General features: G+C 44.8%; 1 protein-coding gene across 11 annotated transcripts in view; it reads left to right on the top strand.

Annotated features, from left to right (window-relative positions):
* The window catches only part of Zmynd11 (zinc finger MYND-type containing 11), an 85,101-nt gene extending 66,511 nt beyond the window's left edge, over nt 1-18,590 (top strand). For 6 of the 11 annotated variants that reach the window (XM_051151465.1, XM_051151467.1, XM_051151466.1 and 3 more), the window contains 11 exons: nt 5,096-5,173; nt 5,710-5,802; nt 7,445-7,532; nt 8,091-8,146; nt 8,851-8,928; nt 9,637-9,755; nt 12,148-12,355; nt 12,722-12,958; nt 13,616-13,888; nt 14,062-14,247; nt 16,410-18,590. In XM_051151465.1, coding sequence (XP_051007422.1) covers nt 5,096-5,173; nt 5,710-5,802; nt 7,445-7,532; nt 8,091-8,146; nt 8,851-8,928; nt 9,637-9,755; nt 12,148-12,355; nt 12,722-12,958; nt 13,616-13,888; nt 14,062-14,247; nt 16,410-16,532 — 1,539 coding nt within the window. In that variant the 3' untranslated portion in view covers nt 16,533-18,590. The remainder of the gene's footprint in view (nt 1-5,095; nt 5,174-5,709; nt 5,803-7,444; nt 7,533-8,090; nt 8,147-8,850; nt 8,929-9,636; nt 9,756-12,147; nt 12,356-12,721; nt 12,959-13,615; nt 13,889-14,061; nt 14,248-16,409) is intronic. The other 5 variants (XM_051151474.1, XM_051151472.1, XM_051151473.1 and 2 more) reach the window with 3 other exon arrangements.
* Nucleotides 18,591-26,244: the final 7,654 nt, after the last annotated feature.

Genomic DNA, 26,244 nt, shown 5'->3' with positions numbered 1-26,244 from the left:
CAGAGAGGCCGGTGTGGGAGGGAGTACGCCATACCGACTGCCATGCTGCTGCACTTGAAAGCTGTCTCGTGGAAGTCGAGCTGGAGTTGCGTCTGCACCCTGCGTGCGTTGGGAGCGTGGGTAGCATAGTGCTTCCTGACTCCTGAGTGCTTTGAAGCTAGTGCTCACAGTGAGCAGGGCCACGCCATGAATGAAAGTGGATGCAGATCCCTTCTTATGTATCTGCTGTGAAGCAGCTACTCTTATTCTTTGGTCAGTTCACTTTTATGAATGTGGGAAATGTATTAATATTTTCACCTTCAGAGTAAATACCTTTGCTTTCAAGGTCCACATTAAAAATGTAGAATGGAGATATGGCCTTTAAGTGAAATAGAAGTAGAAGCTGTTAATTTCAAATGGTGAGTAATAGTGAGGATAATGACCATTGATCATATTGGTGTTATTTTTAAAGACACTTGCATCCTACAAACTTTATTAAAATAGAAGTAGAAAATTGCTTTTAATATGATGCTGCCTGAGCCATGTGCTGTCCTCTGGTGGCTTTGTTGCTCATTGAGGGCTTAGCCAGGCAGAAGAGCAATAGGACCTCTGCAAGGAGAAACTATTCAAATGGAGTCCAAGACAGACACTGTCAAACCCTGGGCATAGTTATCTAATCACTGTTGAAGCTGCCTACAGCTGCCCTGGTAAGGAAAGAAGCTGCATGGTTTATACACTGCATTTCCATGGTAAATGTAGCAGTGCCACAGTGAACAGTAGGCTTGGAAATGAGTGCTGACCACTGTGTGATAGGATTTGGGCAATAACATACTAGAGTCTTGTGAGTTCTCTTTTGGAGGCTGGTTAGCACTTAACTGAACTTTACTATAGTTGTGTATTTTTTTAAAATGTTATGTAATGTGTTTAGGTGTTTTGCCAGCGTGTAAGTCTGTATAGCACATGCATGCCTGGTAACCACAGATGGTTGTGAGCTACCATGTGAGTCCTTGGAATCGAAGCCAGGTCCTCTGCAAGGACAAGTGCTCTTAATAAATAAAATCGCTGAGTCCTTATAAAGTTTATTATTAATGCTCAGGATCTGAGAAGATAACACTTAAGCTAATGCCTGTAGTGGATGGGTATGATCTTAGGAGCTATGTAGGCAGAGTGCTCCCTGTCTGCGTGCCTTTCTTCTTAAAAACAGAACAAGTGGTTACGAGTGCCTTGGCACAAAATAGAAAAGGAGAGCTGGCAAGAGGGCTCAGTGGGAAAGGTGCTTGCTGCCAAGCTTAGGGACCTGAGTGCCATCGGCAGGACTTAACAGGGGGAAGGAGAGAACATAACCCCTCCAGCTACCCTGACCTCCTGTGCGTCAGTGCTGTGTTTGGTAATTTTGCAGGCCTGACATAGTCAGGGAGGGCTGTGCCAATGAAGTCCTAGTCACTTAGATGGAAGGTGAGGCTACCAGTGGAGAGCAAGCACACTCTTCAGAGCCAGTGAAGGGACTAGGGGTGGGGTGGGTGTGTGCAGCCGTCTGTTCAGTGTCTCTGACAGTCATGCTTACTTTAAAAGCTATATATTTACAAGCTCCATAGGTAGCTTTCCCTCCAACTACTCAGATTCCTCGGTAGCCTAGTGGTCACACACTGCAACACGGTGTCAGTGAGTGCCTTAGTGGGTAGCCCTGTCTTTGTTTCCTAAAGGTAACCCAGAAGTCTTGATCTGCAGATTTTTTTCCTCTATGGGTTTTTGAGACAAGGTCTTTCTATATAGTCATGGCTATCTTTCTGGAACTCCCTACATAGACCAGGCTTTCCTCAAACTCACAAAGATTTCCTGCCTCTGTCTCCCAAGTGCTGCATACACGGCTTCTGTGGGTTTCTTTTACGAACTAAATAATAACCCTGAAATACACATGGTAATGGGAGGACACGTACAAGCCCCTCGGGGGTCAGAGCATCTGGTAGCACACATTTTGTTCTCACACATCCCTGGAGAAGCGCCCCTTTTGGGAGGGAGAGCCCATCATCATACCATGGGTCCAGGCACAGCTGCCATCACTGCCACCAGTCAATAACCAGTAGAAGTGCCTGTGCTTGATAGCACCTTAAGTATCTGGAGAATTTCTTACTTGTTGGCAGAAAAGAGGAATTAGGTTTTATGTAAAAAATACGTACTTCACACACTGATCTGGTCTGCCTCCGGGATTCCTGTGGGTCAGACCCATGTGACCGAGCACACTGGGGCTGCTGCTGTAGTAGCTAAAACGAAGCCACAGATGCTTAAATTGGAACCAGTCTTCACAATGTACTTATGCATACAGTGAGAGAAGGGCTTTTCCTTTTATGAAGCAGAGCAAAGCTGTGTAAGGATTGATCTGACAGACTCAGATGGACCTTCAGGAAGTCCACCACCTCACTCAGTAGGGCAACAAAAGGTGAAATTTCAACTGCTGCCAGTATGTGCCTACAGTTTTGGTTTTTTGTTTGTTTTGGTTTTTTAATGACCTTGACAGTAGGTCACACTAAAGACAGTATGTAGATTATGAATGTCTGTGTCTCTTCCTTCAGTCAGCTTGATCAGCACCCAAGGAGTGGCTCAAAGACACTGGGAGTTCTCCTTCAAGGAGAGATGTATGTTTGGAGGTCACACACTGGTCCCTGTGTGGCATCTGAGTACCACACAGGGCATGCTTCCTCACAGCTGGCTCTTGTCCCTCCCCATCCTCAGTCACAGGAGAGTTTACTTGCTCTAGTATGCCATATAAATGGACACTGATGTTCTTTCTAAAGGCTTCTTGCTGGTTTTCATGTGATAGACTAAAGTGTAGTGTCTAAACCCAAGGAGAACTCCCAAGGCAAGGTGGAGAGGCCCTTATATTAGCATATGAAGGTCGTATTTGAAAGCTCCTGGCCAGTTCCCACTGGCTATAGCTAGGGGGGTACGCCCTGTCCAGTTAACTGTTTTCTGTCCCCGTCTAGGGTTATTAGATCGTCACTTCTAATTGCACTTAAGTACTCCAGCCACCCGGCTGCAGGCAAATCTAAACAGGATAAGAACTCGGTGTCCTCCTCTGTCCTGCCGTGTGTTCCAGTGAAGTGAAAGCTTTCCCCAAGTAACGCTGCCACACACGGCAACCAGCTAAGAGGCCCTGAGCGTACAGGTAAAGGCAGGAGGAACTGAGCCCGGGTTCTGCCTAAGCCAGGTGACGATGGGAGCAACTGGGAGGAAGCCCTCTGCAGCCTCGGTGCAGTTTCCTTGCTGTGGCAACATCTTTTAAAGACAGTAGAAGCTAGTGAAAATGTTTAGGCTCCAGTGATATTGATCCCAGTTTCATCTGACTTTTGCACAAAGGAAAACTTTGTGTTGCTTTATTTTGTATGGCACTGCATCAAAAGAAAGTAGATTTAAGTCAACAGAGTGAAACATTCCACAGGTTTATGTTTAGAGCAAGGGTGCATAGATGCAGTTCAAAGAGCCAAGGCCATTCTCGCCAGCCAGGCAGCTGCAGACAGCCCAGCTGGGCTTGAGCAACTCAAAGGACGGTTCAGAGAGATAGGTGTTCCTGTCCTGTTTAATTCCTGCAGGGTAGTGTTGGTGTTTATGGAGCATATTTTAGTATTTTATGGAGGGTTGATTGTGTATTCCCTTGAAATGAGTTACCTACCTACAGACAACCCAGGCAATAGCATTTCGAGACGTCTTGCTATGGTAGATGGTGGTATGGGTGTTTCTCATTTAGCAAGGATGATCATTTGAGTTCGGCAGTACTAACAGTGTGTCCACAGTGTGATAGAGTAGACCTGGTAGGGCTCCTGGCTAGGAGCATGTGTGCCACGCTCCCTTCTATTTAAAGGATGTAGACTTTTTTCCTGAACACTCAGAAAAAGTACTTGTCCCACCCTTTTCCTCCCATATCTAACCACTTACCATCTGTCTACTAAATGACGGCATAGGGCACACGCAGTGTGTCCAGGTGAGAAACATAAGTGGAAGGAAAACTCGGTCTTAAGTGGTCAAGGTGTGAGCACAGTGCAGCACATGCCTATAATGCCAGCCTTCAGCCAGGTGAGCTCATAGCAAGTTTCAGGGCAGCCGTGTTTGCATAATGAGACCCTAATGCAAGAAAGGAAGGAAGTAGCTGAGATTCTTTCTTGATAGTTAAATAGTCAACTTTTTTTTTCTAAAGATTTGTTTATTAATGTATATGAGTGCTTTATACCTGGAGGCCAGAAAAGAGCACCAAATCTCATTATAGATGCTTGTGAGCCACCATGTGGTTGCTGGAAATTGAACTCAGGACTTCTGGAAGAGCAGGTGGTGCTCTTAACCTCTGAGCCATCTCTCCAGCCCAAATAGTCAACTTTTTATTAGTTGTTTTAATATGCATATGTAATGGACCTGGAAGTATTTGTTTTCCTCTCCATGCTAAGCGTATTAAAAATTATTTTCTGTGTGTAAATAACTCCCTGTGTATATAGCTTTCTGGTAGAAATTATATTAACAGTAGAAAATCATAATCTAGTGGCTAAAAGTTGTGAATCCATTAAAACAGTCTCTCAGATGCGTGATATAATATGTTGCCATTGGCCTGTTATGTGCCTTTGTTCTAAAATTTACATGAAATCTGAAATCCAATTTTCCTGAGAGATAAATAATCTAATTAATTTTCCACTAGTCTGGTGTATGAGCTAATCATGTTTATAGCATGAAAAACAAACATGCTATTGTACCCACCATGCACAGTTCATCAGCAGATTAGTTTTTACAAAGTATGCTATATTGAAATTGTTTGGTAGTTATCAATTTACGGTGTCCCTAAAGGACTCTGTTGTTGCACATGTTATTTCTCTGCATTAGAGAATGTACTGAAGTTCCCAAATACCAAGAGAAGGGAAAGTTTTCATTTCTTAGGCGTCACGTTCAGTGCAACATAGTTTTCAATTCCTATCTTTTTGAGGGAAATAGCACTCATGCTGTGTCAACACCACAGACGTTACCAGACGTTGAAATCTGATGAAGTGTTTGCATGCTCTAGGCCTTTGTGTCTTCTGCCTTTTACAAATCTATGGGCATATAAATGACATACCTGTGTGGTCTCTTCTGTCTTCCTCAGAGCATTAAGAAGAAGCATTCTAACAAACAGGAGATGGGCACCTACCTGAGGTTCATCGTCTCCCGCATGAAGGAGCGGGTGAGTGTTTGTTCTGGCTCCTTCCACTGTGGCTCTTGCTGTGGGAACCACGGCAACTTGTGCTGCCATATTTGGCTATAATCTAGTTTGGTTTTAAAGACAAAGTCTCAGTACGTAGCCCAGACTGGACTTGAATGTGACACTCTCGCCTCTGCTTCCTGAGTGCCAGGAGTAGAGGCCTATTCTATCAAATTTGACTCCTGCTTTATCCATTTTCTACAACAAATGTGTTTGTGTTGGACTGGACTGTGTGCCTTTTCCTTTATAATTTTGTTTGACATAAGCATTTCATTGTCTGCATTTAATGAAAACATTTTAAAAATTATTTTATCACAGCATTTGCATTGGTTACTGCTATTCAAAATGAGACGGTATTTCTCAAATAGCTATTCTGTCAAACCTTGAAGAGGGCCACATTACATTAACTGCACACATTCTCCATTAGTTATAAAGCACATCTTGTAAGACTACAAAGTATATTGAGTTTCAGGAATTGATGTCTTACATGTCGCTTTGTGTATTTAATGACCTTTTAGGCTATAGACCTTAATAAGAAAGGAAAGGACAGCAAGCACCCGATGTACCGCAGGCTGGTGCACTCAGCTGTGGATGTCCCTACCATACAGGAGGTAACTTGGCTCCTTTATTTCTACTTCCATATGTCTTTAACTACCAGGTAGAGTGTAGGTAGCAGTATACGCAACAGTGGTGGCTGTGGTGTCATAGTGTACCTTGTATTTTGCCACTGTTCCTGCTAATTGACACATTCCTACTTATAAATGTCACATACTCTAATGTAAATTTTGAAAGGCCTGGTTTTCAACCACGGACAGCTTCTGATATTTGTTGACTACAGGAAGCACATTCTAGCCTGGCAGCTTGACGTTTTGTTTGTAAAATACTGATTGCTGAGCATGACTTTCTACCTTAACAGTGTGCTTGGGACCTTTAGTTAAAACTTAGGGTGTAGAATGGATTTAGTGTCTTGGGAAAACATAAAAGAAACAAAATCAGGGTTAAAGCAAGAAGAAGTAATTCTTAGATCTTTGAGAATCGCAAACAGTGAGTGTTGACCATAATCACTTTCTCCCCAACTCTTCCCAGATCCAACCTTTTTCCCACTCACCCAACTTTATATCCTTTTTTATTTTAACCCACCAAGTCCAGTGGTGCTGCCCATATGTCCCAGAATGTGGTCTTCATGCTACATTATAGGGCTTAAGGATCTAAAGGCACAGCCTCTCCCCTCCTGTGCTTGGCCTCCCAAATCCTCTAGACCTCATGGCTGCCACACTTGCCACAAAGGCTTCTAGACTCTGTTAGGCTCTCTGTGAAATAGGCTGATGCTATCTGGGTTAATGCTCTGGCCTAGTGTAATATGAGCAGAGTCCTGTAAGGAAAATTATCAGAAAGACGAGATTTTTATGATCTTCCCAGTTTGCATTCCAGTTTAAAATCCAAAATATGAATTCAGAGCAGAACTCAACAGGAGGCACTTCGGGGTACTGTGGCTAGGTACTTAGCTGGGCAGCCACCGAACAGGTCCAGTGCCTGGTGTACCCCAGCTCTACAGAGGCAGGAATGCAGGGAGGACAGGTAAGCATCAAAGCTGGCTGGTGCCACACGGCCTACAATCTTATGTAGGCTGTGTAGGTAAGAACCTAGGAGACGTGGCAATTTTCATTGAAGAAAGGGCATTTGAACTAGAACTATATGGGAAAGAAGCTTCATGAGCAAAGAGGTGGGCATCGGGGTGTGAGCATTCCTTAGAGGCCATTTTTATGCCAACATTACTGGGATTCAGAAATGCTTTTTTGCTATTTCCAGGTAGCTTAGTTTGATATATTCTACTTGAAAAGGTTTGGGCTCCTTTCTACAAGGGGTAGGGGACAGAATCCTGAAGTCCTTCTATAAACTACACCTTAGAGGTCTGGTGACTGTCATGAAGGCTAAAGGCTCCTTTTTCAGTCTCCATCCAGCTGTTAGGAAGATGGCAGGCATGTATGGCCCTGCTCTCATCTGAGCATTTCCTGTCAGCAAAGCCCAGCAGCTGCTACCACTGCTGCAGACAAGGCGTGGCAGCTGTGAAGTCCACCGTGGGAAGTTAACACAGTGGCCACAGTGCTACCTGTGGCCCTGTCACTTGTGCTGGTGGTGCTGGTGGTGTGGCAGCAGCAAGAGTTCCTGATGTCCTCTGGGCAGACTCTGCTGTGTCCCCTTTTCAAGTCTTGTGGTTCACAGCACATTTGTCCTTCTGTCTTTTACTCCCAGAAGGTGAATGAGGGGAAGTACCGGAGTTACGAGGAATTCAAGGCTGACGCACAGCTGCTTCTCCACAACACAGTCATCTTCTATGGAGGTTCCGTCCTTTTTCTCCTTGTGTTCAGTTTGAAAATGTTAAATTCCACATTGAGTAATCCATATATGAGTAATGGTGTTGGAATTTAAACTGATGGTTGCTTGCTGGTGTGGCATACAGAGGTGGTGGCCAGTGCCTTGTGTGGGGAAAGCACACTTTTGACCATTTTTCTCTGGTGCTGAGGCTCTAGCCCTAGGACTCTTGTACATGACAATTAAGCACTGGACACTGAACTGCCTCAGTGGATGCCATCCTTCCATCCACATGCTTTGTCTTATTCTAGAAAGTTTCCCAGCACTCCTGATAATTCCAGTACTTTCCCACTAAGATCTCATTCACAGAGACGAGGTCATGTTCCACCCAGAGAATTAGTGGCTGTGTTAAATGCGAAATGAAAGTTGCCTATAGAATGTATTTTGCCACCAGAATATTCTATAAAATGTGTCTTGAGATGAGCGTGTCTCCATTTGGTTAACTGAAATGGCAATAGAGTTACTTGACTTGATGGTGGTAATTTCTGAAGTATTGATGATAGGTTGTGTTTATCTTCCATTACAGCAGACAGTGAGCAAGCAGACATTGCAAGGATGTTATATAAAGACACGTGTCATGAGGTACCTACCATTCACACCTAATAACTAAACTTCTGCTAGAATCAAAACCTTAAGGCTTCGGCCCTTCATTGCTCCATTTTAATTATGGCATTTCCTCTGAATGTAATTGGATTTTCATGTTTGGCATACATGGGAAGTGAGTAAATAACATAGCAACTTTCAAGCATTGCTAGTTGCTGACACGAGTGTTGGTGAAATGCAGACAAGCTGTGCCCTGCAGCCAGAGCCACATCTTGGAATGCTGGTTCACATGTGCACAGCCAGTTAACATGCAAACCTCAGTCAAAAACTGAAACTGCTAATTTTGAAAAAAATTCTCACTTAAGGAGTTTGATTTCTTCAGTTCAATTTCAAACTTCACTTTTCCTTATTAGTTAATAAACAAAAATCATATTGACTCTCTACAACATAGGAAGGAATGAGATGGTGATGTGGGTATAGACTTCCAGAGTATGGACAGCTGTCTTCTGAAGAGAGTTGACAACAGGGAAAAAGAGAAGTAGTCTGTACACTTAGGAAGAAAGCACTGCAAGCGAGGGCGGCAGTGGGCACAGCAAGGGCAGGGTGCTGTCACCCTGTGTGTGAGTAGCAGAGCTCAGTTGTCACACCGAAGGATTTGTGAATTGCCGTGTACTAGGTTAGAGGCCTGAGAGTGCATGTGTCTGCCGTGCAGCTGCGGCTCACACCGTTGCTTTGCTTTCCAGCTGGATGAGCTGCAGCTTTGCAAGAACTGCTTCTACCTATCCAACGCGCGGCCCGACAACTGGTTCTGCTACCCTTGCGTATGTGCAATTTTGTGATTTTCGTTTATAGAAAACTGTTTGAACCGCATTTATTTCCTGTTTACTTGGGGATGATAATATCTGTGAAATATGTTTCTTTATATTATATAGTATATGTGATCTTCATGAATATGCACTACTCAAACATGAGAAAATAACAAAAATCATTTTTCAGTTCTGAATTTCAAGCAAAGCACTTAGTAAGACAACACAATGGGCCCTTGATAAACAGGAGAGTGAGTCTTTGCTTTTCCTCTCACTTTCAACAAGAAACCTGTGGCTTTGCCTATGTCTATAGCTCAACCACTTCCTGTGAAATGGCATAGAACCTCTGGGTATTTGAGGGCAGTAGCCCGGGTGACACTGACATCAGGCAGACTCAGGAGGCCTCACAATCCTAAAATTCCTCCTTTTCTAAGCAATGCCCAGGTGACGCTGGACACAGGAACAAAGTCAGTGCGCTCTACTACCACTGTCATGCACAGGGCTTTTGGTCTGGAGGCAACCTTATCCTAATTTCTGCCTCATCTGGGAAATAAGTCTATAATTCTACTTTCTCTTAAGCATATGAATTGTGTATACTTTTTCTTACATTTGTGTATGTTTCATAGTTAAAGGCAATGTTGTCCAAATGGATTATGTCCGACTCAGTCCATGCTTCTCTACCTCAGGAGTTCAAAGTTAAAAGCAACAACATTTCATTTTCAGATACCTAATCATGAACTGGTTTGGGCTAAAATGAAAGGTTTTGGGTTTTGGCCAGCCAAAGTCATGCAGAAAGAAGACAATCAAGTTGATGTTCGTTTCTTTGGCCATCACCACCAGAGGTAATTCCCAAACTCATGCAATAGCCAGAGCTGCATTCCTGAGTGTGTGGGTGACTGCTGTTAGAGACAGGGGCACTGTGCTGTTTTAAATTCAGCACATGCCTGTAGCTAGTAATAATTTGTGTGAGTTTTCCAGTATCATTGTAAACAGAATATGTTAGCAGGATGCTTGGTCCTTAGGTGCAGAGCAAACTGACTGTACCCATCATGCGGGGCAGGGACAGCGGTTCACACTGTAAAGATGCTGCAGTATTTGAGTCCGCTCTATGACCCTATTAACAGGCAAAAGCAATCAAGTTGGGATTGTAGCATCAGTCTAAGAATGTGGAGGAGAGGGACAGCACACATCATCTCCACTCCCAGGCATGCGTTTGTAAAGCTTAGAAACTTACATATGTGGACACATAAAACATATGTATTATTCTAAACAAAGAAGCTGAGTATAAAATTGCTTCACATATTTTCATGGACAGATACCAACCTGTAGGATGACACACAGCACTGTTCTCACTCTGAGTTAAGGCCCCAACAACATTGAACATTAAAACTTAGGACGTTGACAGTATTACCCTAAGTCTTGTCACCATTACTTTAGATCAGAAAAGTGAACTTAACTTTTGAGAATTCCTGCTGGACTCAGATTAAATAGTCCAGTGATAAAGCCAGAAACAGTTCCTCTAACCCAGGTATTAAAAGAATGGAGTCGTGCTAAAAGTCAGCCGTGTGTGTATGAGAAGCCGCAAAACAAAGGATTGTTTTCCCACCTGGTTTATCATTTATTTTATATAGACTGTGAACACTTCAAATGTTTTCTCAAACTCATATAGATGCACTTAGCAGACTTTAAACTAATGACACAATGAACAGTTTTACTGCACAGTGAACATTTGGCTTTGATGAGGATGTGAGGTTAGCATTGCAGCTTTGTATATCATATCCCACTGTGCACATGCCAGTGAGGTCAGTCAGGGTCTGTCTGTGTGTCCAAGTCTCTGCACTGACTTCCAGTGGCTTCTATCCAGACACACTGGCCAGGCTCTCTGAGCTTTAGGAAAGCTGAGGCTGCAGTCCTCGTGCAAGCAGGATACAGATGGAAGCACAGCACCTAGTTTGTGGTGGCAGTAAACACAGCGGTGACTTATAACACAAATACAAGAAGAATGGGGGAGGGGTATTTTTCAACTTAAGATAGATAGGCCTCTCACTGAATCTGCTTGTCTATCATGTAATGCAGAAGCATTGATCTATATAGAATATACACAACAGTAAAAATTCCATCTTATTAAGAGTATTTGATAGCCAGGTGTGGTTGGCGCATGCCTGTAATACCAGCACTCAGGAGGCAGAGGCAGACTGATCTACAGAGTGAGTTCAGGACAGCCAGGGCTATTACATTGAGAAACCCTGACTCAACACACACACACACACACACACACACACACACACACAGAGAGAGAGAGAGAGAGAGAGAGAGAGAGAGACAGAGAGAGAGAAGAGTCAGTTTATACATCTGCATATTGTACTACTAAGTTGTGGGATGGCTGTACTTTTTAAACATTTTATTTTATTTGTAGCGCAGGGTACCCAATGTCAATTTAAATAGAAACTTATGTGTGGAAATGTTTTAAATTATTTTGAGAATGTAAGGGCAGGAGCATCCATCCTGGGGGGTGACCCACACACTTTGTCACAGACTTCTCACTGCAGCAACTCCCTTTTACACTTGTACAACAGGAGAGCACGACTTCCGTGTTCTAGATCACCTTTACCTCCTGTCCCCTCTCATCTTTAGCTCAGTTACAAAGGCAGAGACACCATGTATCAAGAACATGCATCACATGCGTCCAGTTGCCAGCCTGTGTGTGTGTGTGTGTGTGTGTGCATGGGTACACAGACATGCTTGTGTGCCCATTTTGAAATTTTCTGTGCTTTTGGTTTTTTGAGACAAGGTTTCTCTGTGTAACCCTGGCTGTCATGGACTCCCTTTGTAGACCAGGCTGGCCCTGAATTCACAGAGATCCCCCTGCCTCTGCCTCCTGAGTGCTGGGATTACAGGTGTATGCCAACCATGTCCAGCTGAAATTCTGTGCATTTTGAAATGGTTTCATAAAGCTGGCCGGCATATAGCTGGATGGGCCCTGGTAGCTTTACCCTGTCTGAGACAGTGAATATTTTTTAAAAGACTGTCGTATGAACAGTAGCAAGCTGAGCTGGCTAAAGAGGGCAGCGAGTGAGCCACTGTGCCCTGGGGACTGGCTCCGAGTTTGCCGAGCCCTGAGTGTCAGCCTCAGTCAAGTTGTTGCAGATACTCTTCACAGTCGCAGAGTCCACACCACGCTGTTAAGCCTCCGGGCGCTGCGGCTGTCTGCCTACATCCTGCATGCACCCGCAGGGCCTGGATCCCGTCCGAGAACATTCAGGACATCACGGTCAATGTTCACCGGCTGCACGTGAAGCGCAGCATGGGCTGGAAAAAGGCCTGTGACGAGCTGGAGCTGCATCAGCGGTTCCTCCGTGAAGGAAGGTTCTGGAAGTCTAAGAATGAGGACCGAGGTGAGGAGGAGGCAGAGTCCAGTATCTCCTCCACCAGTAATGAGCAGGTGAGTCTCCGCGTCTCGGTAAGGTCTCTCCATGCAGAAGTCTCATAAACAGGTTTTGACATCGTCTTTCCCTTTCCTACAAACATCTGTAAAGTTCTCTGCACAAGTAACCAAACCAGTGCAAAGACGTGAGTGGGTACAAGCGACTTGGAGCCTGACCCGGCCGGTGGGAGGAGAGCAAGTGCGCTGCTCGGCTCTGCAGGTCCACTGGCTCTCACCAGCAATCCACAGCAGTAACGACGCGAGTGGCTCCTGAGTGGATGGAAGGACTCCCTTCTCTCCTGCGGGTCCACTACAAGTATTCTCAGCACAGAGGTATTTCCTAGTGTGCCAAATAATAAGATATTACTTTTATAATGCCCACAGCTGAAGGTCACTCAAGAACCAAGAGCAAAGAAAGGACGACGTAATCAGAGTGTGGAGCCCAAAAAGGAAGTAAGTTGCCCACCTCACAGTGTCCAGGTGGCAATCGAAAGAGGGAAGAGCCTCAAAGTACGGTCAAGACAGTCAAGTAATGTCCGTCACGTTAAGGCCCAGTCTCCCGACTCCTGTCGTTGTGGACTGCTGCTCGACCAGCACGCGAGTGCACAGTCTCCGTCCCCAGTAAGCAGCCGTGGAGCAGAGGCCGGGGAGCGAGCAGGGCGCTGCTGCGTTTCCTGAGAACCTGGTGTTTTTCGTGGCGTTGTGTAAAACAGAGTAGTTATCTGATAAACAAGTTCGGCCAGGACTAAAACAAGGAGACCGTGGTCAAGCTTTCTTTTTTTTTTTTTGTATGAACCAAGCATGTTTTAAAATTGTAAATCTGGGTACATGCCAGACACATTTCATTGAGGTATGATTTAGGACTCTAGGAAATGTAAGATGTTAATGATTTTATATTTTACAAACCAAAAACTTTTGTCTTTAGTTACAAGCCAAAAACTTAGTTTACTTTAAAAGTTAAGATCCATCGTGGTAACATATAGTGAATTTATAAATGAAATATTTGTTTATACAATTAATAGCTTAAGAAAATTCTAATTTTTTAAATTCACTGGTTGGGTATAAGAAGGATTTACTTAATTGTGATAAAATAGAACACAAGACCAGCTTAATTACCTGCTTGGCAACACCTCTGTGTATGTGTGTGTGTGTGTGTGTGTGAGAGAGAGAGAGAGAGAGAGAGAGAGAGAGAGAGAGAGAGAGAGAGAAAGTAAGTACACTGAATTTTTATCTTAACTGAGCTGGGGTGAGTTATATTCCCCTGTTTTGCTTCTTTAGGAACCAGAGCCAGAAACGGAAGCAGTAAGTTCCAGCCAGGAAATCCCCACAATGCCTCAGCCAATTGAGAAAGTGTCGGTGTCAACCCAGACCAAGAAGTTAAGTGCCTCTTCCCCAAGAATGCTGCATCGAAGCACCCAGACGACTAGCGATGGCGTCTGTCAGAGCATGTGCCACGACAAATACACCAAAATTTTTAATGACTTTAAAGACAGGATGAAGTCAGACCACAAGCGTGAAACAGAGAGAGTGGTCCGGGAAGCGTTGGAAAAGGTGGGGCTGCGCATTGCTGGGGGGTGGAGAGTGGAACAGCTTCTCACAGGAGCGGCTGTCCCCATTAGTGATGCTTTCTTGCTGCTGTCTTGTATGTGTGTGAAATAGGGAACAGAGCCTGACCCAGCAGTGAGGTGTTGCTTACTTGTTGTCTGTTGCTGTCTTCATTTCAGTTGCGTTCTGAAATGGAAGAAGAAAAAAGACAAGCTGTAAATAAAGCTGTAGCCAACATGCAGGGTGAGATGGACAGAAAGTGTAAGCAGGTGAAGGAAAAGTGTAAGGAAGAATTTGTAGAGGAGATCAAGAAGCTAGCGACGCAGCACAAGCAGCTCATTTCTCAGACCAAGAAGAAGCAGTGGGTGAGTACACTCTGTCCGCGCTGCTCCTGCGGATGTGATCTGCTGTGCTGAGGGCACCGCAGAAAGAGAGGTGTGCTGCACACACACGGGTCCCCCAGAAGAGTAAGTTAACTCCAAAGCATTCAAGGGGTGTGCAGGAACCCTCCTGGGTGAGCAGCTTCTCCAGCAGTGCAGACACTGCTGTCCCAGGGGTCTCGGCCGACTTTGACCTAGAGGCAGCCGAGACTGTCCAAGCAGAAAAGCTGCAGATGCTTCCCCATGGGTGGGCAGTGTCCCTGTCCCAGGCACTCAGTTATGATACTTCACAGTAAGCGCACCTCAATGCTTGGCAAGCACCCTCCCTTCAACCTGACTGCACGAGTCAGGAGGCCTGTTTGTAAGCCTTTCCTCCCCGTGGGATAAAGGCTCCTGCACTGCTCTCTCAGCTCCAGAGCTGTGAGGGAACTACCTGCTGGGAACAGTTATGCTTTAAGCTCCTAACTTAGTTTCAATTTAGATGATATTCTGTATAGCATTTCATAATAAGTCTTCCTTTTACTCAGTTTCTATTATGAAGATTCTGTAAATATATTTAAAGTTTTCATGAAATATGCAGTAAGAAAAACTGTTATAAAGATTTAGCAAGACTGACTAGGGTGCCTGGGTAGACACGTGGTGACAGCTGCTGGCTAAGGACGCAGGTCTCACTAGCCAGGCTGAGGTGTGTTCAAGCAAGCCTCAGCAGACCCAGACAGCACACGGTAATTCTGTCTTACAGAAGATACTTGATTTATTGAGAGCATGACTATAAATTCACAAAAAGTCAAAAGGAACTGAGAAGAGGGGCCACTGCAGGACCGTAGCTTTGCTGTTAGCTGTGTCAGGCAGGAGGGCTGTGTGTTCTTCTGACTTGTTTGGACAAGGCATTTGAAGGTTTCTGTCACTGAACGTTGATTAAAGCTCCCATGAGAGGTGGGGTCATCCTAAGCCAGGATCCAACCCCCGGCTTTCTGCCCAAAATGTTATCTCCCACCATTACTGTAAGACATTGTACAGGGCGACAGGACAGAGCATACCCAGATGCCAGATGCCATGAGACACATGTGGGAAGCCTGGGTCCTCCCAGAGTATCTGTAGAGAACGGAGGAAGGCAGGCGCAAGGAGACTAGGGAGTGAAATAAGCGTAGTCTGCAGCCACATAGCCCAAGATTTAAATTCTGGCTGCAGTGGCTAACGCACGTGCCCCTAACCTCACTCTCTCTACCTTTCCAGAAGCAATATGGCAGGAGCTACCATTGTTGATGTAGCAAATCACAAAACTCATAACACTAATTTTGACAGGAAATAAATATGCAGCCAAGAAGAGAACCGGAAGGCGGATGTCTGGCACCCTGGTGTAGGAGTGCTTGGTCCTCCTGTGAGACTCGCAGCCCACGCTCAGGGCCACTGGGGTCTTGTGGGGGATAGGCACAGCAGTTGCTCTTGCTCTGCTGCTCATCTGCTTGCAGGCATCCACAGCAGTGCAGCCATTAGCGCCACAGCCCTGCCTGCTTAAAACTCAAGCGTGAGCTTCCCCTCGTTCCATCTCCCATATCTAACAGTCTGGCCTCAACGCCAGGTACCTTTAGACCCAGCTCTCCATGCTAGGAACTCTTAGTAGCAAGAGTGCTCCCTGAAAGATAGGGCAAGGGAAGGCCTCTCCAGCCTGGGGCGGGGGGAGGTGGCTCTACACTGCTCTGCTTCCCTAGAACATAGGAGGTCCTGCATTTAATCCCAAGCACCCACACACCAAATGAAAGTCCAAGTCAGATAGGGATGGAGACCAGAGCACTATGGTGTCAGTCATCTCTGTGCAGTAGAGGGGTGTGATGTGTGGGAGAACAGAGCTGCAAATGCCCTTCCACAGGGAGTCAGATCTGGTCAAGAATGTGAGGAAAGAGCTGCGTGAGGGGAGGAAACAGCTGCTGCCTGAGCTGGTGGAATGAGCCTATAGCAAGCCAGGCTGATGCAATGTTGGGAGGACGCCTGAGCCCTCACCATGGGTTCAGTCCTTCCACACAAGCTGCTCCAGTGCACATGTGACTCTGGGCTAGCCTGACCCAGAGCAGAGCTTTGCAAGCCTTAGAATCATAGTGGGCCCTGAGCTGTCCCTGCTGGTCTCACGCGTGCCCCCTGCCCTGCAGTGCTACAACTGTGAGGAGGAGGCCATGTACCACTGCTGCTGGAACACGTCCTACTGCTCCATCAAGTGCCAGCAGGAGCACTGGCACGCAGAGCACAAGCGCACCTGCCGCCGGAAGAGATGAGCCTGCGCCACCTCACATGCAGCGGTTTTTGTTTCCAAGAAGCCAAAATTGTTTAGAATTTGCTTCCCATTTTGCACCAGCCTTTAAACACTTTTCGTGGTGAAATTTTGCACAGTAGTTTAAATCTTTTGTTAGTGCTCCTCCGGCATTTTTCGGGGGCTGAAGTAACACCAATGGAGGGCATTACTCAAATTCTAATTGAGGATTTGTTGCATTTTCAGCAAATTTTAAAACGTTTTTAGGTTTTACAGAGATTTTAACCTTTAAACAACAGATCTTAAAAAAACAAAAACAAAAAACCAACAACAGGTGAATATGAGTTGAGTCTAACACAGACAGAAGAGAGCTGAATGTAAGAGCGGCAGGCGCTGCGGAGGAGAAGTGCTACCTGGCCGGCCGTGCTGAGCTGGCGTGCTGCAGCTGGCTCACTGTTGGCAGGCGCTGCCTGTGGCCGTGATTGAATATAGGGAACAGGGTTGAACACAGCAGGGCTAGCCCTGCATATTTTTTCTTAAATATTTCCCAATTGTGTTTTCATTATTTCTTTTCAATATATAACTTTTATAACAAATTATTAGCTTTGATCTTGTAGTTTAAAATTGCAGGGAAACTGGGGTAATCTTTTACTGAGCTGGATCTTAGAGAAAAAAAATGAATATTTAAAATTTAAAGTTTGCACATTTCATCTTTGTCCTGACATGAGTGCTTGTAACAAAATCAGCAGCAAAAACAAAAATCAAAAGCCAAAAACTACCTGTACTCAGAACGTGGAATTACAGCTGAGGCCCATGAGTTTCTTAACTGAGGCCCTCCCTCCCCGGTGCCACCTGAACCTCCCCTGTGTCTCCCTGCGTGGAGTTACTACTCAGAGAGACAGCACTTATGTGTCACAGCGGCCACTGTGTTGTAGGGAAGGGGCATTGCTACTAACGAACTCCATCACTGTACACAGTGAATAATGCATGTTACTTTTCTTGTATTAAAGATATGTGATTTGTACAAAGTCTGTATTTTGCGGGATGTCTGGTTAAGAAGAGTCACTGGTAGGAATGGATCGACAGTTGAATAACATTTTTTATGCATAGATATATAAAAGACAACCAGGAAAATTAAATTTCTTCAAAACTATCTCACAATTTGTTTTTTTTTTTTTTTTCTCCAAGACTGATCATAGACCAAATCAAATTCCCACTTTATCCTTTAGTTATTTTTTTGAGGTTAGAGAGATAATTTGTAAATATTTATTTAGACCTTTGATATTTATTAAAGCAATTACTTACAACAGAAGTGAAAGAGTCGGGAGAAAAGCCTTTAAGACAGTTTTCTCCGGTCCATCAGGGTCACTCTAAAGATGAAAGTAAGGAGTTGTCTGTGACTTCTCCACCTGGCACCGATGCTACTGCAGACGGTGGTAACTACTGCCAAATGGAGCTCGCTCTTTTGTACAGACCCCCAGTAGCCATCAACTCCTCCAGGTTATGCAGGAAGTGCAATAGCTCGGCACCACCGCTCCCTCCTCGCTGCCACGTAACAACCGTCATTGCTGCTGCGCTGCCCTAGCAAGGACACTTGACAGTCTTTGATTGTTTTCAGGTTTTCAGACTTCGATCCACCCCTGTGAAAGCAAGTTATTGTGGGAATATTTTTGGTGTAAAATCATTCCAGAGTATGTACTATTTACCTGATAGCTGCATGAAAGTGAGGTTCCTGTTACTTTGGCTTCTTGTCTCTGTCGACACGGCTGCACATTTCCAAGTTACTACAGTGTGAAAACTGTGTGTTTAAAAAAAAAAACAAAATTAAAAAAAGAGATTGTGGCCTGGTTTTGTAAAAGTTTTAGGTAAAATTCCAATTGATTGTTTTAGGAATCCTTAAAAATTTCTGCAATCATAAAGCTACATCAAAGTGTTGAGCTTAGCCACTCTGCACATTGTAAGTACCCATTGTGGCTGTCCAGTCCTATGATGCATTCTGGCGTTTTGTAAGCTGCTCTGACTAGCAATATATAGATTTCATTTACTGTGTTAACATTGGTTAATAAATGTATTTAAAAAACAACTCTTGTCAGTAACCTGCTTTAGTCCAGTGTCCTGTTGTAGACACGATACAACTGCACCTAAGGCCAAGGCAGGAGCTGTGCACTGCTCATGGTGACTGGAACCAGTGTGGGGAGCTGGTGAAGAGCACTGGCTGCTCTTGCAGAGGACCAGAGTTTGCTCCCATGTGGCAGCTCACAAGCATCTCCAGTTCCAGGGGACCCAGTGCCCTCTTCTGACCGTTGCGGGCACCAGGCACACTCATGGGGCATACACTACGCAGGCAGCGCACTCACACACACAGATGTAAAAAGAATCAAGTGTACGCTGTGCAGTTCTCCACTTCAACACGTATCCTGGATTACATGTGTCACGTCTCAGAAGAGCATGGGAACGTGTCTGTGCCTGCTCCTGACTGGAATGCTGAGCAGGTCATCCTGCTGCCACTTGGCATGGCGGGCGGTGCTATTTCACCGATCTGTGGCGTCATCACTGACGTCTGTAGTGGGATGGGTGAGGCAGGTTAAGCGTGAACTTACTTAGGATTCTGTGGCTTCCAACAGTCGTCACAAATGCCCTGTTCACCTCATTTTGTCTCTGTCTCTGAGCCAACAAGCTGACCTGTCATCCACTAAAACAAACATGAAAACCTCAACCCTCAGACACCAACTGTGATTCTGGACCTCAGGCCTGACAGTTGTGCTTCTAAAGGTTTCCAGATAAGAAATCCTTAAGTAACAGTGCAGACAAAGCGACTGGCCCAGGCCAGCGTCCGGTCAGTGAGATCAGCGTGCCTGGAAACAGATGAGCCGCTTGCACCTTTTCAGTGCTTAAAACAGAAGCCTGTGAGAATACGGACACTGCCCTGTGATGTCCCCTAACACATTAGAAGGAACGCGGAGACAGGCCAGTTGAAATCGATTAGATAGTGTAACTACATGTGCTGACCTGGTGAATCACAGAGCCTCACTCAGGTTGCTTTAATTGCCAAGTCCACTTTTTAACTCATCTGCTATGCCAGACTTCGATACAAGTGACAGTTGCCAGTGTCAGCATCCTGAGCGAGACCTGTCATCTTCCCCACCTCAGTTGGCATCTCCACTCCATCCGCATGGCTCTCCCAGTTCAGGACAGCCACACACACACACACACACACCCCATTGACTAAGGAGGACCAGCCAGCAGCCCTACCTGTGTCTTCATCAGAGTCTCCAATTTAGAGGTGCACAGACCTGACATCAGGAGGCCTTTTCTCGTACTGCTAGGTCCTACCTCAGCACAGGAGGCATCGTTAACAAGTTCCTAAGTGCTGCCACTCTGAGGATCACAGCTGTATTACGAGGAAAATAAAAGCGATGGGCCCATCTACCAATGTGCAGAACAAACTGTATAAAAGTTTATAGGTGTCTCATGCCCACACATACCTTGCCCCAATTGAATGAATGAACCATTAATATTTAGAGAGACTAATGGAGTTACTGCAATCTAGTTCAAACTCACATAAATGCAGCTCCCCTGGGCTGCTGACTAGAGACCTATCACTCTTGAGAGACCAGTTTTGAAGGTGTGAAAACTCACAGTGCAACTGCATTAAACCATAACCTCCATGAAGCAAAACTATAAGAAATAGAATGCTACAGAACTATAGATTTTATAGTAGCCATATTGTTAAAAAATCATCACCATTAGATAAAATTAATGTTGTATTTCAAACACTTTAATTTGTGATATAAACTTACTATTATTACTATTGAGACAGGGTCTCACATATTCCAAACTAGCCTCAATTATATAGCCAAGGATGGCCTTGAACTCCTAATCTTTTTGCCTGTGCCATCAGAGTGCTGAGATCACAGGTGTGTACTACTACATCAGCCTCATGAAGCTCTGGGCGTGGAACCCAGGGCTTCGTGCATGCCAGGCAAGCTCTCTACCCAAGTGGTAATACAAAAATTAAGTGTGAGGCCTTTGTGTTCTTAGCTTGTATCAAGCTTTTAAAATCTAGTATTTTCTTACTTTGCCCATGTCTCCATTAAGACTAGCCGCACTGTCCCTGGTGGCCAGTGGCTTGTCGTAAACAAGTACTTTTCTGTTCTGACTCACTGTGGCATTCACCAGCATACATGTGTTAGAGTGCCTAGGAGCTGCAGGAAAAGCCAGACTTAATTCTTGCTGGAATTTGAGCATCTTTGAAGCTGTTGAAATTTCAATTCAAAAGCTTGGGACTTGTCTGGTCACCACATTCTAAAGAAAAGTTGGAAAAAAAAGAAAAAAAAAAGTTGGGCTCCCAACAGAAATCCTGCAGTGGGACAAGGATTAACCTTGAGGAGGTAGGCAAGGCAAAGCTTTACCTGCATCTTCTAAGGCTCAGTAAGACAGACCCACAGGGAGATGAGCACACGCAGACCTCACAAAGGGCCTCACCGAAATCACAACACTCAAAAAACTGGCAAGACCCAAGGGTGACGTGGAACAACAGGTAGTGTAGAAGGGGGCTGTTGATGGAAACTGGCAGAAGATGAGAGCTTCTGGGGAAAGATCCAGACCTCATGTAGTTATTGGCTGTTCCCCGGCTGAAGAATGTTTCTTCTTGGGGTGGGGGTAGGGCATCATTCTCAAGGGAGTTTCATTCTCCTGTCTTTACGAGGAAAGGGGTGATGAGACCATCCTTCTTTGCACCCAACCCTTACGCAGAAGAAGAGCATTTTACACAGTATATTTTGCTACCCTTTGGGGCTGCGGTAAGTTAAGAAATCCAGGGGAAGACCAACACTGACCAGACAAGGATGGGATTCTAAAGGAGTCAAGAACAGCGATTCAGCGAGAGCTGTGCTCAGCAGGGGTTGGCCAGGAATTACTAGTGAAGAGCCAGAATCTCAGTCATGCAAGATGAATAAGATCTAGAGACCAACAGCCACTCTATGTGGCTCCTGAAAGTGTGTTCTTTTGTGGATCTCAGACCCATATATCTTTACCAGTATAGAAAGGATTAAAACTAAAGGCAAAGAAGACACAGAAAGAATGCAAAAGCCCTCAAAAGTGCACTTCACACTAAGACCCTACTTCACACCCACTAGGACTGCTATTCACTCATCACCCCCTACGGTGTCCTGCGTCTTCCTCCACACAGCATCATAGCTACTCTTCTGGTCACTGTGAGAAAATGCGTGACAAAGTACCTTAAGGAAGGCCGGGTTTGTTTTGGCGCACTGTTGAAGGTTTTGGGCCCTCATGACACAGGGAAGGCACAATGGCAGTATTAGGCTTCTGGTCACGTGGTATCTGCAGAGAGATGAAGGCTGGTACTCAGATCACTTTACCCTCTTTATTCAGTCAAGGACCAATGCCTGTCAGATGGCTCCACCCACATTTACGTGGACCCTCCCTTCTCTCCATACCTTCTAAAGCAATGAACCAAGTCCAGTTAACAATGAAGATGAGCCATCATATAGATACACCTAGGACAAAAAACCCAACAGTCTACTGTGCTGGATTTATGTGAGCATGGCGTGCTCACCCTCCCCATCATCAAGGAACTTAATGCCTGCATGAAGAGATGGAGGGAAGATCGGGGCAGATTCTGTGAGACACTCGAGGGTGACAGGTGGCTGCACGTACTTGAAATCATAGGAACCAAAACCACAGATAGAGGAGGACAACTGATAGACACAGTCAGGCTCTAAGCAGCACTGTCAAGGATGTAAAGAAGCCAACATCCTCACACACTGCTGGCAGGAATGAGGAGGTTCAGGAGATGGCTCGGTTGACAAAGTGCTTCCTGTGAAAGTTTGAGGACCTGAGCTTGGTCTCCAAAACCCATGTCAAAAAGGCCAGGCGTGGCCTTCTGCACTTGTAGTTCCAGTGCTGGGAATGCAGAGACAATTGGATTCTGGGAGCTTTCTGGCTACTGAGCCTTGGTTTTTAGGCAAAGTTCAGCCATTAAAACAAAACAAAACAAAACAAAAACCTGGCTTTAAAAATGTGAAAGATGGAGCCGGGCGTGGTAGCGCACGCCTTTAATCCCAGCACTCGGGAGGCAGAGGCAGGCGGATCGCTGTGAGTTCAAGGCCAGCCTGGTCTACAAAGTGAGTCCAGGATGGCCAAGGCTACACAGAGCAACCCTGTCTTGAAAAACCAAAAAAAAAAAAAAAAAAAAAAAAAAAAAAGATGGGAGGGAGGGTGGGGCTGGGAGGTGAGGAAGGATGAGGCTATAACCAGGATGTAAAATAAATGAATGATGGAAAGAGGGAGGAAGGGAGGAGTAGGGGTGGGCAGTGCTCGAGGAATGACACCCAAGATTGTCCTTAGGACATATACACCCGCGCGCGCGCGCACACACACACACAGAGACAGACAGAGAGGGAGAAACAGACACACACAGAGAGACAGAAAAAGAGAGATAGAGATGGAGAAAGACACAGAATTCAGTCAGTCACTTCAGAAAAGTTTAGTTACTTGCATGTACCATACAGTATGATAACATGGTTCAGCCTTTTTACTTCTGGGTTGCATCTCTGGGTATGCAAACTATGTGCACATGTTCACAGCAGTGTCACTCATCAAAGTTACAGTGTGTTCCAGACACATAAAGAATGTAATGTATACTCTTTACAATGGGCCAAAAGTGAGCGCTGCATTGCAGATGAACACCAAGAACACTCTGCTTTGAAAAGAGACAGTCACAGTAGTTTATATGTTGCATGGGTCCAGTCTTAGGACATTTCCAGAATAAGCAAATCTGTAGGAAATGGCATAGGGGTATGGGATGAGGCAAAAGTTTGGGATGCTGCAACTGCCAACAAGAAGAGCATCTGTTCCTGGAGTGACAGTGTTCTGAAGTAGGTTGTGGTGGTGGCTGCTTTCCTGTAGGAGGTGCAAAAGCCATTTACGTTCAGGTTTTATTTGGCCCTGATATGTGACTTTTGTTTCAACAAAGCCTTTTAAACTGAAAGCATTCTTGATCATAACTGTAAAGAGGTTTTTCAACTTTTTTTTTTTTTAACTTATTCATTGAGAGTTTGTCAAAGCAGACAGAGTGTTTAGAACCATCTGTTCCATGGTGGTTCCTTGGTCACATTGCACTGGACAATAGGGTGCAGGCTTAACAGTGCTTCTAATAGAACACAAAGCAAATGGTTGAGCAAGTTCATCTCACTGAGTGTACTGTGGCAGGTCCTGCCATGCCTTGTCTGAGAGCAGAGACAACAAGCTTCAATGTACCAAGCATCCAGAGCTGATATTTTAGACATGATTTTAGTTTTCAAATACACACTGGCTGGGTTAAACTAGAAAGGGTGAGGAGGAGCAGAGATTTGAAGGTGTGCAGCATTCTGTTTTAAACACTGTTTGCCTAGCATGACTGAAACCTACATTCAGTTACTAGCACCCCAAACCCACACACGGTGGTACTCACCTGTAATCCTAGCAATGAGGAGATGAAGGCAGTGGGATCAGAAATCAATATTACCCTCAGCTCTACAGCCTGAAGCACACGAGACCTTGATTTTTAAAAAGTGGCTTTTGAAAACATGAAGCAAAAGCAGAAAGAAAACATTTCATGTCAAAACAGGGCCATATGATGTGCCTCTGAGTAACATTTTATTTTATTTTTTAACAAATTCTTTTAAATTATTAATTCATTCATATTATATTTCAATTGTTATCCCATCCCTTGTATCCTCCTTCTCCTTCCTCTCTCCTGCTTAATCCCCACTCCCCTCCCCTATGACTGTGACTGGTGGGACCTCCTCCCCTGTATATGCTCATAGGGTGTCAAGAAAGTGGGATAGAGAGGAGGACAGCCCCCTGGGACTCTCGGTGAGAGAAGTATGGGAGAATGGGGATATAGAAGGATCCAGAGGGCCCTAGAAACCTACAAGAAGAACATGATGATGGGCAGATTTGGGCCCAGGGGTTCTGTTCAAACTGGTACCAGCCAGGGACAATATGTGCAGTAAACTTTGAACCCCAAACCAGATCTAAACAATGTACAGGACATTCTCCACAGTTGAGTGGAGAGTGGGAACTGACTTTCATACGAACTCAGGTACACCACATTTGACCATGTCCCCAGGGTGGGGAGGCCTGGGGACACTCAGAGGAAGGACAGCAGGCTACCAAGGAGAGACTTGATACCCGGAGTAATGTTTTAAACAACAGCATGAAGTAGAGAGACACCACATTCCCAGCTCCATACACAGAGAACGCACTTTACCAGTTAATTGAGCTTGAAATACTGGAGAAGCAAAGGCCTCAGCGACAACTGAGACAAAGATGCAACCATGTGTCTAAAAAAATGAGGAGCCACGTGGTGGCGGTGCAGGCCTTCCTTTAATCCCAGCACTGGGGAGGCAGAGGCAGGTGGATCTCTGAGTTTGAGGCCAGCCTGGTCTACAGAGTGAGTTCCAGGACAGCTAAAGCTACATAGAAGGAAAAAACCTGTCTCAAAAACCTAAAAACAACAACAAAACAACAACAACAATAATAATAATACAGGATGAACTTGTATTCAAGATCTCATTTAGCTCAGTGATGGAGAAACAAGACACAAAACTGGCTCAGATTCTCAAAGCCACCAAGAGCAGATTTTTAAAATGACACTTTAGAAGGAGAATGAAGCCTATCACTGGGTAATAATCAATACATCCATAGAAAGGAATTTGCTTTTCTCTAGGCTAGACTAATAATTTTCTAAAATTCATAGTCTTAAGTAGCTCAGAGACACAAAGAGGCAGAGATAAGCTGGTGCTGAGTACAGCACTGCAGCAGTCCTTATTCACCCATTTAAAAGCCATTCTTTGCCTTTCAGTTAGGTTGGCTAAGGGTTTGTCTATCTTGTTGATTTTCTCAAAGAACCAACGCTTGGTTTCCTTGATTCTTTGCATTGTTCTCTTTGTTTCTATTTCATTGAGTTCAGCCCTGAGTTTGATTACTTCCTGCCATCTCCCATCTTCCCCTTTGGGGTGTATTTCCCCTCACTTCTGCTCCTGCTCCTCCTCCTCCTCTTCTCCTTTTTCTTTTCTAAAGCTTTCATGTGAATTGTTAAGATGCTAGTATGAGATCTCTCCAATGTTTTTATGAGGAAACCTAGTGCTATGAACTCTCCTCTGAGGCTTTCATTGTACCCATACGTTTGAGTATGTTGTGCCTTCGTTTTCATTGAATTCTAGAAAGTCTTTAAGTTCTTTATTTTGTCTCTGAGCCAATGGTCATTGAGTAGAGTGTTGTTCAGTTTTCATGAATTTGCAATCTTTCTACTGTTTCTGTTGTTGAAGTCCAGCTTTAATCCATGATGGCCAGATAAAATTCAAGATGTTACTTCAAGTTTCTTGGATCTATTGAGGCCTGCTCTGTGACCAACTATGACTAGGACCTCATGAAACTGAAAGCTTCTATAAGGCAAAGGACACTGTCAATAGGGCAAAAAGACAACCTACAGATGGGGAAAAGATCCTCATCAACCCTACATCCAAATATATAAAGAGCTCAAGAAATTAAACACAAACAAACCAAATAACCCAATTTGAAAAATGGGGAACAGAGTTAGGGAGATGGCTCAGCAGTTAAGAGCACCACTAGCTGCTCTTCCAGAGGCCCTGAGTTCAACTCCCAGGAACCATATGATTGCTCACAATCATCTGTAATATGATCTGATGCTCTCTTCTAGCATGCAGGTG

This window comes from Acomys russatus, chromosome 9, assembly GCF_903995435.1.
Source record: "Acomys russatus chromosome 9, mAcoRus1.1, whole genome shotgun sequence".
Lineage (NCBI taxonomy): Eukaryota > Metazoa > Chordata > Mammalia > Rodentia > Muridae > Acomys > Acomys russatus.
The sequence above is the reverse complement of the archived record's forward strand: the minus strand, read 5'-3'. Positions and strand labels throughout refer to the sequence as shown.